The sequence below is a fragment of the Trichosurus vulpecula genome, chromosome 5 (assembly GCF_011100635.1).
Source record: "Trichosurus vulpecula isolate mTriVul1 chromosome 5, mTriVul1.pri, whole genome shotgun sequence".
NCBI classification, from domain to species: Eukaryota; Metazoa; Chordata; class Mammalia; order Diprotodontia; family Phalangeridae; genus Trichosurus; species Trichosurus vulpecula.
The window spans coordinates 97,068,745-97,082,159 of NC_050577.1; the positions used below are offsets into that span (position 1 = coordinate 97,068,745).

General features: G+C 39.8%; 1 protein-coding gene across 1 annotated transcript in view; it reads right to left on the reverse strand.

Moving 5' to 3' along the window:
- Positions 1-251: 251 nt before the first annotated feature.
- Positions 252-13,415, reverse strand: part of LOC118850956 (contactin-associated protein-like 2) — a 210,773-nt gene continuing 197,609 nt past the window's right edge. Inside the window, exons 5-6 of the mRNA XM_036760566.1 lie at positions 5,214-5,288; positions 252-3,181 (exon numbers count right to left, since the gene is read on the reverse strand). Of these exons, the coding sequence (XP_036616461.1) occupies positions 2,982-3,181; positions 5,214-5,288 (275 nt within the window). The 3' untranslated portion in view covers positions 252-2,981. The remainder of the gene's footprint in view (positions 3,182-5,213; positions 5,289-13,415) is intronic.

A 13,415-nucleotide genomic window follows, 5' to 3' on the forward strand; every position in this document is an offset into this window, starting at 1 on the left:
CTTTAGAAAACACTTGGGAGTTCTCAACTCTACAACGTTGAGAAACCAAGGATTTTTTTAAACTATTCATTTGGCACTTACCTACCCTACTAACTTTGGGTGGTTGCTCGTCTTCTTATGGGTGGGTATGTCCTGAGTATCCAACTAGATTATAAATTCCTCAAGTACAAGAATTGTGTTTTGATGCATTTGTATCTCCTCTACAAAACAGTTACTTGATAAATGTGAACTGATGATGCAGATAAAGGCGAATTCAACTTTCCCATTCATTTAAGATTCATGGCGATTCCCCAGGGTCAAAATATCTGGAGATATTGGTGGAATTCTCTTTTCTGCCTGCTGATATCAGAAGGAGATATGGAGAGGTTAAGGGAAATGAGAAAATTATTTTGCTATTCATTGCTGGTTTGGGCCTTTCTACAACCAAATCCTCTTGGACAGAAGCCTAAGGAGGCAGAGAATTAGGTGTGTGATGAATAGAGCTAAGGAGATGCTGGAAATACTTTTCACATAGGGCATATTATCTGACATTATTTGTCATTAGCAAAACCATACCTTAAAAATAGGTCAGATTTTAAAATACTTCTGTGATTTAAGATCATTTTAAAAAATGTGGTTTTCATGATTTAAAGGGATCCAGTGAAGCAGCCGAGAATAGTAGGCAGAGAACTTTTTAAAGAGACTGATGAATTTAATTGCTGGGTTCTTTTCATAGAGTACTGAAAAATAGTCATTCTTGTTGCATTGTACTTATATGATCTTATGTGAATAATGCTAAATCTTAGTTGACAGACTTGACAGGGAAGCAAGTTGTTTAGGGAAGCAACCTGAAATAAAAATATTCCCTTTAAAAAAAATCTCTCTTCATTCAATGTTTCTTCAGATTTATAGTCCACATCAACTCTTAGTGGTTACATTCTAATACTTAATTACTTGAAATGCAACATTTAGTATATAGCACATATATTCTTGTAATGTGCTATCCTTCACCTTAGATCATCATCTCTGGATAAAATGAATCCAACCACCATGAGCGCACCAGTAGTCTGAAAAAGTTGTCATGGAACCATTTCTGAATACATTTCAATACGCATTTTTTTGAATAGCATCCAACAGAACAGCAGTGTCCTTACTTCTCTACCTTTTTACATCCCCTTTTAGGAAAGAGAGCCAAAGAGTTAACAGGTCTGGCTAAGTGATTCATATTTGAAGTGTATGTCATTAGCAGAGGCTATGTGGGAGAGGGCTACTTCACAATGATCCTAGATGTTGGGATGTAATTCTGGAAATAATCTCTATGCCAACCTTTTGGATGCATGGTAAATGTCTTAGTCAAAATATGTAATTATAGTTTGCTATAAAACTTCTATGAAAGGTTAATTTTATTAGGCAGAAGGAAACTAGTTCTAGGCAATCACATCTCTTCTTGTCATCAACTAGCTTTCATGCCACATTCCAAATAATTATCCACTGAGTCTATGGATGGGAACTCCTAGCTATTATGTTTGTGACAAATGCAAGGTTCAATTGTATTTGAGCCTGTGTAATTCCTGAATTACTTACTGGGCAGTGTGTTTGCTTTGGCCGGAAGATTGCTTGGATGACTTTAAAAAGAAGATGGTGTTTTCCAAATGATTCTTATGTATGGACGTGAGTCAATAACTGAAGTGAATTTTCATAGACATCGTTTTAATCCCAAACACACTCACCACATCTTCCTTACCATGAAACCCAGTGCTCACCTTTTCTGCAAGAGAGAGCTGGCCATGTATTTGTTCATACTTCTGAAACACAGAATTTTTAATTCACTTCAATGATTGGCTCACCCTCATAGCAAAAAGGAACCAGGATCCAGTAGGATGAGTATTGGAAGGGCATAGCCATTTGGGCAGGTGTTTGTTGGCTTCAAAAGAGGAAGGGCCTGTTAAGGACAGTGACCTACTCTACGCATTCACTAGGCAACATGACAGGATTGCTACTTTTACTACCATCTATAAAAGAAATAGAAGCAAACAAACCACAGCATCTGGCTCTAATTCCCTACTATGATGCTTATGCCTACATACAGAATATGCCAATGTATCACAGGAAGAGTGGAGCATAAATTCATAAGTGACATCATAGCCAAAGAGAGAGAAACAGAATAGAGCTAAGACTATGTACTTGGAACAATATTATTTCTCAGTGCTTAATGAAAAAATCAAAATCACTTCTCATAGTTCAGAATACTTCCCTCCCCCCAACAGTGGTAACAATGACGACGCGGTTTTACATCACTGCTAAGTTGTACAGTCTTGTCCTTCAACAGCCTGTGTCACATGACAGCCCTCAAAGTGTGGGCACAGGTACATGAACCTGTGGACACTGGCAAAAAGTGAGTTGTTTCCCTATGCCCCTTTGTTCTCCTCCCAACTCCCAATTTACAAGACGCCAAATGAAATGTGATGTAAACAAGCTCTAGATACAACAATAACCCATTAAGAATTGACTAAATATGAAAAAAGATTCATTGGAGGCCATATATGTATATATATTTGTCAGTAGTTCTCAAGACAGAAATATCCAAATTCTAAGGGCTCCTAAAAATGTAGAAAATGGGCCCTGTTGCCATGGGTATTTAGAACACCTCTAAACACACACAAAAAAAGACAGGTATTACTGACAGATTTTAACCATGTGGAAACTCTAAAAGCATTTTCTTCTCATTGTTTTGTTTGGATACAGAAGGAGAGACAGATCTGTGAATGAATATTAAAAAGTTCTCATGTTTAAACACCTTTTTGTTTTCCAGTCCCAAGGATTCTGTCTGTCCCTTGCTTCCCCGAGTTGTGCTGATCTTTTAAAGATGTGCTCAAGAGTCTGAAGCAGAGTGCTTTCCCCCTTCTTTGAGGTCCCCCTTGTGCCCTCTTCCCTGCTTAGCCCCGCTTTCCTTCCCTCTCCCCTCCTCCCCCCACCCCATTGCCAAGCCCTAGCTCTCTCCTTCAGATAAGCCACTCTTTTTTGCTCTCATCAATGGTCTCCGTGAAGTTTGGGTCATGGTTCATGATGGCGGCATCGGCGCTCTCAGCAGACTCTGCTCCCTTGGCTTCATTGGTGTGGTAGGTGCCCTTGTGACGGAACATGTAGCGAATGAGGAACACCAAGGTGCAGAGGATGGTGAAGATCACCACAGCAATGACCCCTGTTGGAAAGAGGAATGGTGGCAGAGGTTACATAAACCCTAAACATTCTCTACTACCTCTGGCCCATCCATCTTCCCGATTCCTCCCCAACTCCACCTCAAAAAAGAAAAGAAAAACAATCATCATAGGGTCATAGAATTAGAGCTAGAAAGAATCTTAGAGATCCCAGAGTCCAATCTCCTCACATTATGGAAAAAATAACAACTGAGGCCTAGACAGAGAAAGCGACTTGTTCATGGTTCTACAGGTGGTGAGAAACAGACCCAAGACTTGACCCAGGCTCCCAATTCAGTACTCCTTCTCCTACACACCTTGCCTTCTAGTCTTTATTGGATTTTATTTTGTGCAAAGAGAGCCAGAGGCAATAGTATTTGATATGGCTGAAACATCACACATAAAAGATCATAGTCTCAATCGTGTTTTCATATAGATTTCTCACAGTTTCTCCCTCTTGATTAGGAAAATAAAAAAAAAACCCAATTGCTGATAATAGAGAAGTTAATTGGCTAAAGACCAGGGTAATAACCTTGATTCAGCCAAAGATCCTCAGAGAACAGAATAGTCTTTACAGGAAGGGTTTGAGGGAGAGTTATTCCTAGTGGTACAATAATATCTTGGATTTACGTAGCCCTTTAAGGTTTGCCAAGTGCTTTATGAATATCATTTTGTTTTATTCTCACAACAATCCTACTAGAAAATCCTATTTATTATGCCCACTTTAGAAATGGGGAAACTGAGTTAGACAGAGGTTAAGTGCCTTGATCAGGTCACACAACCAGTAAATGTCGGAACTCAGGGCTTCTTGAGTCTAAGCTCAACCAGTAAACATTGGAACTCAGGGCTTCTTGAGTCTAAGCTCAATGGTCTATCCACTGTACCACCTAACTGCCTTGATACAAAGCAATTAAATGACTTTATAAGGCATCCTTAATCTATATGTGACTTCTTCTTTAGATACTTGGGAAAGTCGACGAATTGAAATGGAAAAAAACTTGGTTTTCCGGGACTAGAGGATGGGAGGAGCCTGACAGCAAGTAATTGTATGTGGGAACCTGATTCGAGAGAATTAAACTGACCTGCCAGTCAAAGCCGGAAAATAATTGTTTTAGGACTGGTTTACTGTAAGCTTCTGGATGTCTGCTGTTAGACCAGCATATCTGAAAGTTGTAAGTTTTTTCATTGCAATTGCTGCAGCCAGCGCAGTCCAATGGGGAAGCAACTGCGGGCTGATCGGCGTTGAAAATAAGGTGACGGGGATGCTGTGAGCAGGTCAAACAACAGGGCCGTTTATTCAGTGGGAGACAGGGTCTAATATACTAAAGTAAAAACATTACATACATTGGAATGTACTGGGGCCCCTAAGTCTTTGCACATCAGCCAAGATCCTGTTTTTCCGAGATAACTAGAGAAAAACACAAGGTCTGCAAATATTTGAGCAAAGGTCAGCTTGACCCTGAGAAAATCTTGCAGACTGTGGTAAGGAAAATAACAGGTGTCAAGGCAACAGCCACGGGCCATGGGGAGGGGAACTCAGGGGCCCGTAAAAGGCCAAAGGTTCTCTTCATGCAATAACTCTTCTAATGCATATGATTTCCCCACTTTTCATTGTGTGCCACCTAAAGGAAACTCACTCCTGAAGAGCCAGAAGAGGTGTATACATGCCACTGTTAATGTTTTCTCCTCATCTGTCTATACCCCATACTGCTTTAGGGTTAGCTCAAAATTTTTAAACTACTTCTCACCCCTTATACAGATCAAAAAGGAATGAAACCGTTATTCTACATTGGTCAACCAGTGAAAAGTATTTCTTATATTGAGAATTGGTTGACTGAATTCAGTAGGTTGGTTTTAGAGGAATGTCCAAAGCTCAGAAAGAGACGTGCCTATGGTCACACAGCTGGAAAGTGTCAGAATTGGGATTCAGATGCAAGTCTTCCTGACTCCAAGTGAAGCATCATATTCACTATCCTATTCCACTTCTTGAATTGCTGAGGAGATGGTTTGTGAGATCGTCCAACATGTTATACCTACCTCCAATAATTGCCGAATTTCTGTTAACTCCATCTCTTATAGCTTGTCCTGCATTGTACGGAAAGTCAGCACTGGCTGTAAAAGGAAAAAAAAAGACAAATTTAAGTTTAAGCATAACCTGGGAAGAAAAATCTGCCAAAGTCTTATAATTAACACCAAATAATTTGTGACACAGATTTCTTTGTGCAACTGGTCTCGGTCTTCCTTTCCAATCTTGCCTTCTACTACTTGCCCACATGACACCTGTGCACAGGACTGCCAGCATGGCCTACCTGCATCAAAGAAGGCACTGTGCTCTATAAGCAAAGCAGAATTGCAGTAGATCAAAAGAAACGTGAAATGTGCAACTTTAGAGACATCTCCACTCAAAATATTCATATGGACTATTTGTGCCCAACATGTGGTAGAGTCTTCTGAGCTTCTTTTAGTTTTCCTAGTCACAGTTGGACACACTGTACCTTGACCCTAACATAATGATGCCATTTTGGTCCTCTTTGTGAGTGAAGGACAACAACCAACCAACACGATACCTATGTTCCAGGCAAAGGAATAGCTTCTACCATTCTTAAACTGTACTACAGTCATTCTCACCCCTGTACTTTTGCCCTGGTTGCTCCCCTGAGCCCTTTGTAGTCTCTCTGTCTTTTTTTTTTGACTCTGGTAATTCAAAACCTACACTTTCTATGTGGCCAAGTTCAAGTTTCACAGTCTTAAGGCATTCTATAGCAAATTCACCTAGTCCAATATCGATGCCCTTGTTGGAATGGAATCTTTAAATGACTATTTCCAATAAGAGATAATACAAACTCCTCAATCTGGCTATTAAGGCCTTCCAAAATCTGGCTCCCACCTACCTTTCTAGGCTTCCTTCACATTATCCCCTCTTGCACAATTTATGTTCTGGCCTCCGTCCTACCTCTGGGCGTATGCTGTCCCTCAGGCCTGGAGAAGACCACTCCCAAAAGCCTCATCTTCCTTCAAGGCTTAGCTAAGGTGCCATTGCTGATGAAGCTATTCACTCCATCATAGAGCACTTGGTCAGTATCTCTTCCACAGCAAGCTCTGTATTAACACTTCCCTGTGCACATATTCATCTCTTTCCTTCCCCTCTCCCCTTTATGTTGTAATCTCCTTCAAGGTAAAGATAGTTTTTCTTATCTTTGTATCCTAGGCATGTAGTGTGGAGTCTTACACTCGGTGCTTAATGTGCTTTTGTGGGGGGTGGTGGTGGTGGTGGTGTCATATTTGATTAGTTCTCATTGGAAGCAAGTTCTTTATATTGACCTTCCAGTCTTTCTGAAACTCCCACAGATTCGATTGTGAGCACCTTGAGGGCAGGGACTGCTTTTTGCATCTCTGGCACTTAGCACAGTGACTGGCACATAGTAGGGACTTGATAAATGTTTACTGATTGACTGACTATATACAGGCTTGTTCTCCAGAATAACCTAAAACATATCTAGTCACTCTTTCAAAGTACTTTTCTGATATTTACATGCGACCATCATGCCCCCCCAAATTCATAGGCTTTTAGAATAGAAGAGATGATTGAGCATCTAATCAACATCCTCATCTTTACAGATGAGGAAAATGAGGCCCTGATAGGTACAGTGGGATGGTCAAAGTCATACAGCTAGCAAATAGAAGAACCTAGAGATTCCAAGCTTATCATACTTTGCACTATCCCTGTTGCAGCCTCTTCACCAGGCTAAACTGTAATTTCCTTAACCATTCCTCAGACTACTTGCTTTCAGGATCTCTCCCTGTGTTGGCTGCCTTCTTCTCAAGGCTCTCCAATTTGTCAATCTTTTTTTTTTTTTAAAGTGGCATTCAGTACTGGACACATTACTTCAGATTTTATCTAACAAACAGTAATAATTTAACTTTCAAAAAGTATTTTTAACTTCTCTGTTTCAGCCTGGCCCCTACAGTCATCACTGAAAAGAACAATCCTTGTGGAGAAATGCCTGCTGTCCCCACCACCGCCAACAGATATGCATAAGAACCCAAGCAAGAGCCGTGCCCCTCAACCACCAGCCCTGCTTCCATCCTGACCCTGGCAGCCATCATCTAGGGGAGTAATGCTTGTGGAGTAGGTGACCTCCATCCCTGTTACCACCAACTGCCAACCAACTGTCACCAACAGCTCAGGCAAGCCAGCCAGGCTGGAGTATCAAAGTGTGCTGAGCGATCAGGGACAGAAAGGAAATAGGGGAAAAAGAAGAGACGTAGCAGGTAGAACTGGTGGAATTTAACCCCGTTCAAGAAAGAAAACATTATGACCACAGAGAAGCTTATGAGGAGAATAAGCATCATCCCAGAGGGAGTGTCTAGTGTCTAGTGTCAACCTCTTAATGGGGGCCAGTGAAGACTCATTATAATGATGGCTTTTCTATGCACTAGTGAAGGAAGGAAGGACTTTAACCATCTTAGCATACTTACCACTAGTTATTGTTTCTGTTGTAATATTAAAGTACAGTTGTGTTTAAAAAATACAGTCAAGAAAAAAGTCAATAATACAAGATGCTGACTTTGCAATTTGTAATCAGTATGCAAACATAGTTGAATATTTTTAATTATTTCCTTATGGTAAAGAAATCCCCAGGCATTTTTTCCAGGCCTCGAACTTTTCTGTTACAACGTACACATATGCAGTAGCTTACACTGGGGTTTGATTTTTAATTGACTAAGTGTACATGAGCAATCATAACATTTATAAATAAAAATTATAGAAATTATGATATTGCTCATCCCACCCACTCACTTTTCCTGTTTCTAGATTGATCCCCAGAGACCAACACAGAGGTGCAGGGTAATCCTCGAAGAGAACAGGCTCCACATCCCTACTACCACAGATCACTGGACCAGCCGCTAATGATGGGCAGTAAGTCTAAGCACCCTAGATCTGGTAGTGCCCTCCCAGACCACCAGCCCTAGGCTATATCCTGCAGCCATCATCAGGAGAAGCAATCCTTGTGGAAATGTAACCAGGCAACTACCTCTGCAAGTGGAAGCTATAACTACAAAAGACCAGAAAAGAACCTTCTCATACTCGAAGTCCTGGAGAACTGTTAAACAGTTCAACATCAGGGATGGAGACAGTTTTTATTAGTGATCATGACTCTGAGGATATTGGTCAATATTATCTGCTTTGCCTTTGTACCCTCTTTTTCTATCACTTGTCTCTTCTTAAAATGCATGTGGATTCTTACTCCCTATTACTCAACCTAAAGTATGCTGATAGGGGAAACAGAAGTTGTTATGAGAGAGATATTTCAAATGATTCCACTTTAGCAGTATGTTCTTGCTTACTGACAGCGTTCATAGAATTGCAGAATCTCTGAGTTGAAAAGGACCTTAGAGATCTTATAGTCAAAACCCCCTCATCTTTTAGGGTGGGAAACTGAAGTGCAGAGAGGGGAAGTAACGTGGCCCACCTCTATTCCCCCCAAACGTCTAGATTAGATTCTCTAGAAGACAGTCTTCTCTCCATTCAAATGAATTTGTCCTTGGTGCCTGAATTCTTAGGTACTGCTGTATCTAAATCATTGTATTCACAGATCTATATATAGATGCATAGAATTATGTTTATGTATTCTATTTTGTGTGTTCTTTGGCCTTTTTTCACATGTGCTTGCCCTAGCTCTTCCATTAAGCTGTAAACCTGTAGAGGACAGAAGTCTCTATGTCTAGTCTTTCTTAGTTCTTTTCCAAGAGTAGGTACCCAATCAATATTATTGGCTGACTGCCACTGGTCAGGTCATGGTCTTTTCCTCTCCGAGTCTGCATACAAACAGCCCCAGCAAAGGCTAAAACCAGTCACATACACATTCGTTAAACCTGTGATCATTCATGTGGCCACATGCTTGCCCTTCTTTCATTCTGTTTTCTATGGAAAGCTTGTGAGGAGATTTTGACCTTCTAAAGCTTAATATAATCTATAAAAATACCTTGCCATTGTTAAGAATGTTTAAAAAAACAAAATAAGACCTTCTATGAGTTTTCAAAGATGAAATAGTCCATCAAACCACCAATGGTGGTGGATTAAACTACAAATTGTTCCCACAAAGCTCTTTGGGGAATAATTTAGAATGGGCTTAATCAGATTACCAACAGTTGACCAACTAATTGCATTTGCTATCTGAGTGGATCATCCAGTCAGCATGGTGGCACCTGAAGTCACCTTGGTTTTGCACAGAATAGAGAGGGAAATGTGGGCAAGGCTGGTTTCTGGAAGTTCAGTGAAAAATCTGTTTTCCATAACAAAAGGTAAGTTCTAGTTGGTGGAAGTAAGATGTCACTTTGACTAAATTCAGCTCCTGGGAGACCAGAACACACAGAGTATCCCAATAATAATCACTATAATGGGCTTGTATTAGCAATAAAAGTATTCACTCAGTAGAGATGACTTAGTGAGTTACGCTGACCTAGAAGTAGGTGACTCATCAAGTGGTTAGGCAATCATGAATGGTGCCAGTTATGCTGAATAATTTTTTTTTCTTTTTTCAATGAAAATTTCATTTATCTTTGGAGAATGTGAAAAATCACAGAAAATGTTGTAAGGACAAGTCTGAATCAATTGCATATTACAGAAGGCAGTTTATACAGTACAATTTTATCGAAGCCTAAAAGTGCACCAAGACTTTTGGGACACTCCGTGCTAATGAATCTGTGAACAGACTGGCTAGAATTCCCTTGTTCCTTTTTGCCTTATTTTGACTATAAAGAGGAAAAATGAAAACAATTTCTCACTGAAGGAGAGGAAATGGATTTTCTGTGTGTCCATGTGTTGAGACATTCTTCTTATTTGTTGTATAAATCTTAAAAATGTATAAAATTCTTGTCTTTAACTTGCTTCATAAAGCAAGCAAAAACCAAACAGGCATCAAGAAAATATGAGAAGACAAAGACTATTTAATATTTGAACAATGTAAAATGCCACAAGAATATTAGTTGTAGACTGTGGTGAGTCAGCTCAGACAGGATATTGTGCTTATCTCCCTTGAGAAAGTTTTTCTGCATAAACTGTTCTATCTTTAGCATCTGATGCAATAAGATGAGAATCTTAAAAAACAAAACAAAACAAAGTAACTGCTCTCTTCGTTATAATTTCATTTTAGGATCATAAGAATTTAGGGATCATTATGAGACCAGCCAGACCCAAGCCCCTTACTTTATAGATTGCTGAGAAGTTGAGACCTTGGCACGGTTAAGCAGCTTGCTAAAGATGACATATTGGTACAGGTGGGACACAATACAATGCATTAGGACTTCAAATCTTGTGCCCCTTCTAGTCTGTGATGAAAGTTTTATGGTTTAGGTGTGTCTGTATTGGTCCGGAGGCCCTTCTCATGGCAATACTTCAGAAGGTTCTTTGTCAAATGCAGGTTCAGCCTGACGTGTATGATCAAAAAAGGCTTTTCTCAAATGACTTGTTTGGAAAATTCACCTCTGACTCTTGTGTGAGACATACATAGCACCTTGGAGCTGGGACTGTAGACAGAAATGCTCTAGGCAACGCCTGACAAGAAACAATCGACATTTGTGGCAGGTGCTCACCCAGCTTGTGGTGTAGGACTTCCAGGGCCAGGGAACTTCAGTGTCTTATTAGGTAACCAATCCCTACCTCTTTTAGATAGCTTCAAGTGTTAGGAAGCTTTTCCTTATGTCAAACTGAGATCTTCTACCCCACTGTCCTCATTTGACCTTTGCAGAAGAAAGTACCTGTATGTGACCTTTATTTTCTTTTCTTCCAAATTGTCTATGTTGTAGACATGCCAAAATATCAAATATTTATAAATCTTGCCTACAAATTGTCTCTTCCCTTTAATAGTTGTTAAAACAAAACCTTCCACAAACTATGATTTAATCCTCACAGTCTAATTATTAGCCTTTTAAAAAACAAAAAAAATTCTCTAAAAGAATATTAGTTATCAATAAAAATTCCAAGTGCTTGCATTTAGTTATCAATAAGAGTAAAATTGAAAACCTTGAAAAGTTTATAGAAATTAGATTTCTCTCCAAAGATATTGTGTATGTGTATGTGTACACACATGTGTGTTCTCAAATTGTATGGGTTTGGGGTTAGGTGGAATGAGAGTAAGGGGAAATTGTCCTTTTCATATCTAATCTTTCACACTATTATGTTCCCCTTGGTTTCTGGAGTGGGCTAGCCAGTCAGCTAGAGTTGGATCGTAAATAGAGAATAGATCCGGCTACGTGTACTTAAGCAGATGTGCTTTATAGGGATGGGGAAAGTTATGTGGGAAACTATGCATGAGGGTTAAGTCAATAGGTCAAAAGCATTTATTAAGAACTTGCTATGTGCCAGGCACTATGCTAAGTGCTGGAGCTACAGATCCAAATCCAAAAGATAGTCAGACCTTGAACTCAAGGAGTTTACATTCTAGAGGAGAAAGATAACACATAAAAAGGAACTGATGAGGTGGTGGGAGGAAGGTGGCCACAGTGGATAGAGCACTGGGCTTAGAATCAGGAAGCCTCATCTTCCTGAGTTCAAATCTGGCCTTAGACGTTTACTGGCTGTGTGACCCTAGGCAAGTCACTCAACCCTGTTTGCCTCAGTTTCGTCATCTGTAAAATGAGCTGGATGAGGAAATGGCAAAGCACTCCAGTATCTCTGCCAAGAAAAGCTCAAATGAGTTCATGGGTCAAGGACAGCTGATCTGGGCCCTTCACCAATGTGGAAGTATCAGGAAGAGAGGGAAGGAAGGAGAAGGGAACTTGCTGTGTTAACAAACAAGATTTTTGTAGTGGTGAACTAGCTATTTGGTCTTGATCAAGTCTTAGAGGGAAAAAATGATAGAAATGAGGTCAAATCTGAATATATAACTACCTTAGGTCCACGTGGAATAATATAACTCTGAGACTTTTGGTGAAGATTGAGAGAGTGTTGTCCCACACGGTAGCTGCTGCTAGGTGGTGATTAGATGATCTTAACTGTTCAAGCTTTTGCTTGGGTCCCTGGATCATCTTTTCCACTTTGTGTGTCCCTTCCAGACTAGGTTACCGAACTTTATTCTCAAGGGAGACATGTTTGGCCTTGGAGGTGATCTTTTGAACTCAAAATGTTTGGAGGTTCTAGATTCACTGGGCAGAGCAGTGAAGGGAGTTTCTTCATAGGAGAAAATGACCAGTCAGGAGGATTAACCAAGCCATGGATTGGATAAGCAAAAGACACCCACCAGGAGTTGTTTGGATAGTACAGAGTTGAGATGAAATGTGGGATGCCATTCCAGTAACCCATAAACTGCTTCATGTTTATGATGCAGCCTCTCAGCAGAATCTTATAGTAATGATTATTATAAGTTGCTCATAAATATATTAATATTTCAATAATTAATTTATTAATATTATGTACAAATCATTGATATATATATTGTGAGTCTTTTGTGTTCTTTAGCATTTCTTTCATATGTGGGAAATAAATATCCATCCCATACCTGATTTATAGTGTAGAATGAGTACCTTTCTATTCTCAGCTTTGGGGATACTCTTGCTGGAGCCCATACCAAAAAGCCTTAAGCAATTTTCCCCTGGGATGCCAGGGTGGGAGTTGAAATGAACCAGAGTTTGAGAAGAAGGAATACAGGTCCACACTCACTTGAGGCAGGCCATATGTGTGGGTCCAGAGCAGATGAATCTCAGTAGAAAGGGGATGGGCAGAGAGCGTGTGTTCTCTGAGATTAATTGTAAAACAACTCTATGAGTTGCTTGGTTTATTTCATTCTATTCAGAGAGTTATATTTTATTCACTCTCTTGGTTAATCGTTTGACTTCTCACAACTACCATTCAGAAAGAGATACACATTTATTCTGTAGCTATATTGTCCTTCTTATTTTTGATCTCTCTGAGTAAGTGCAAATAAGTGTTTTCATCAGTATTGACTGACCTGCAATAGTCTCACAGGATCACAGCAGTGTACAGTATAAGACACACCCATGCCATCTTATTATTTCTAAGTTGGGGAAACCACTTATTTTTTTCCTGTTTGGTCAGTAACTTATCTTAAAATCTATAGGGAAAGATTTTGGGTGGAAAAGTTAGACATTTATAAATGCGGGTGTGTTGGTAGATGTTTAACAACCAGCCCCTCCTCCCCAAAGCATGACATTTTAAAATTTAATCTGCATGATTAACATTTTCTCTATCACTTTTGTAAGTCTAGACAGTCAACAAAA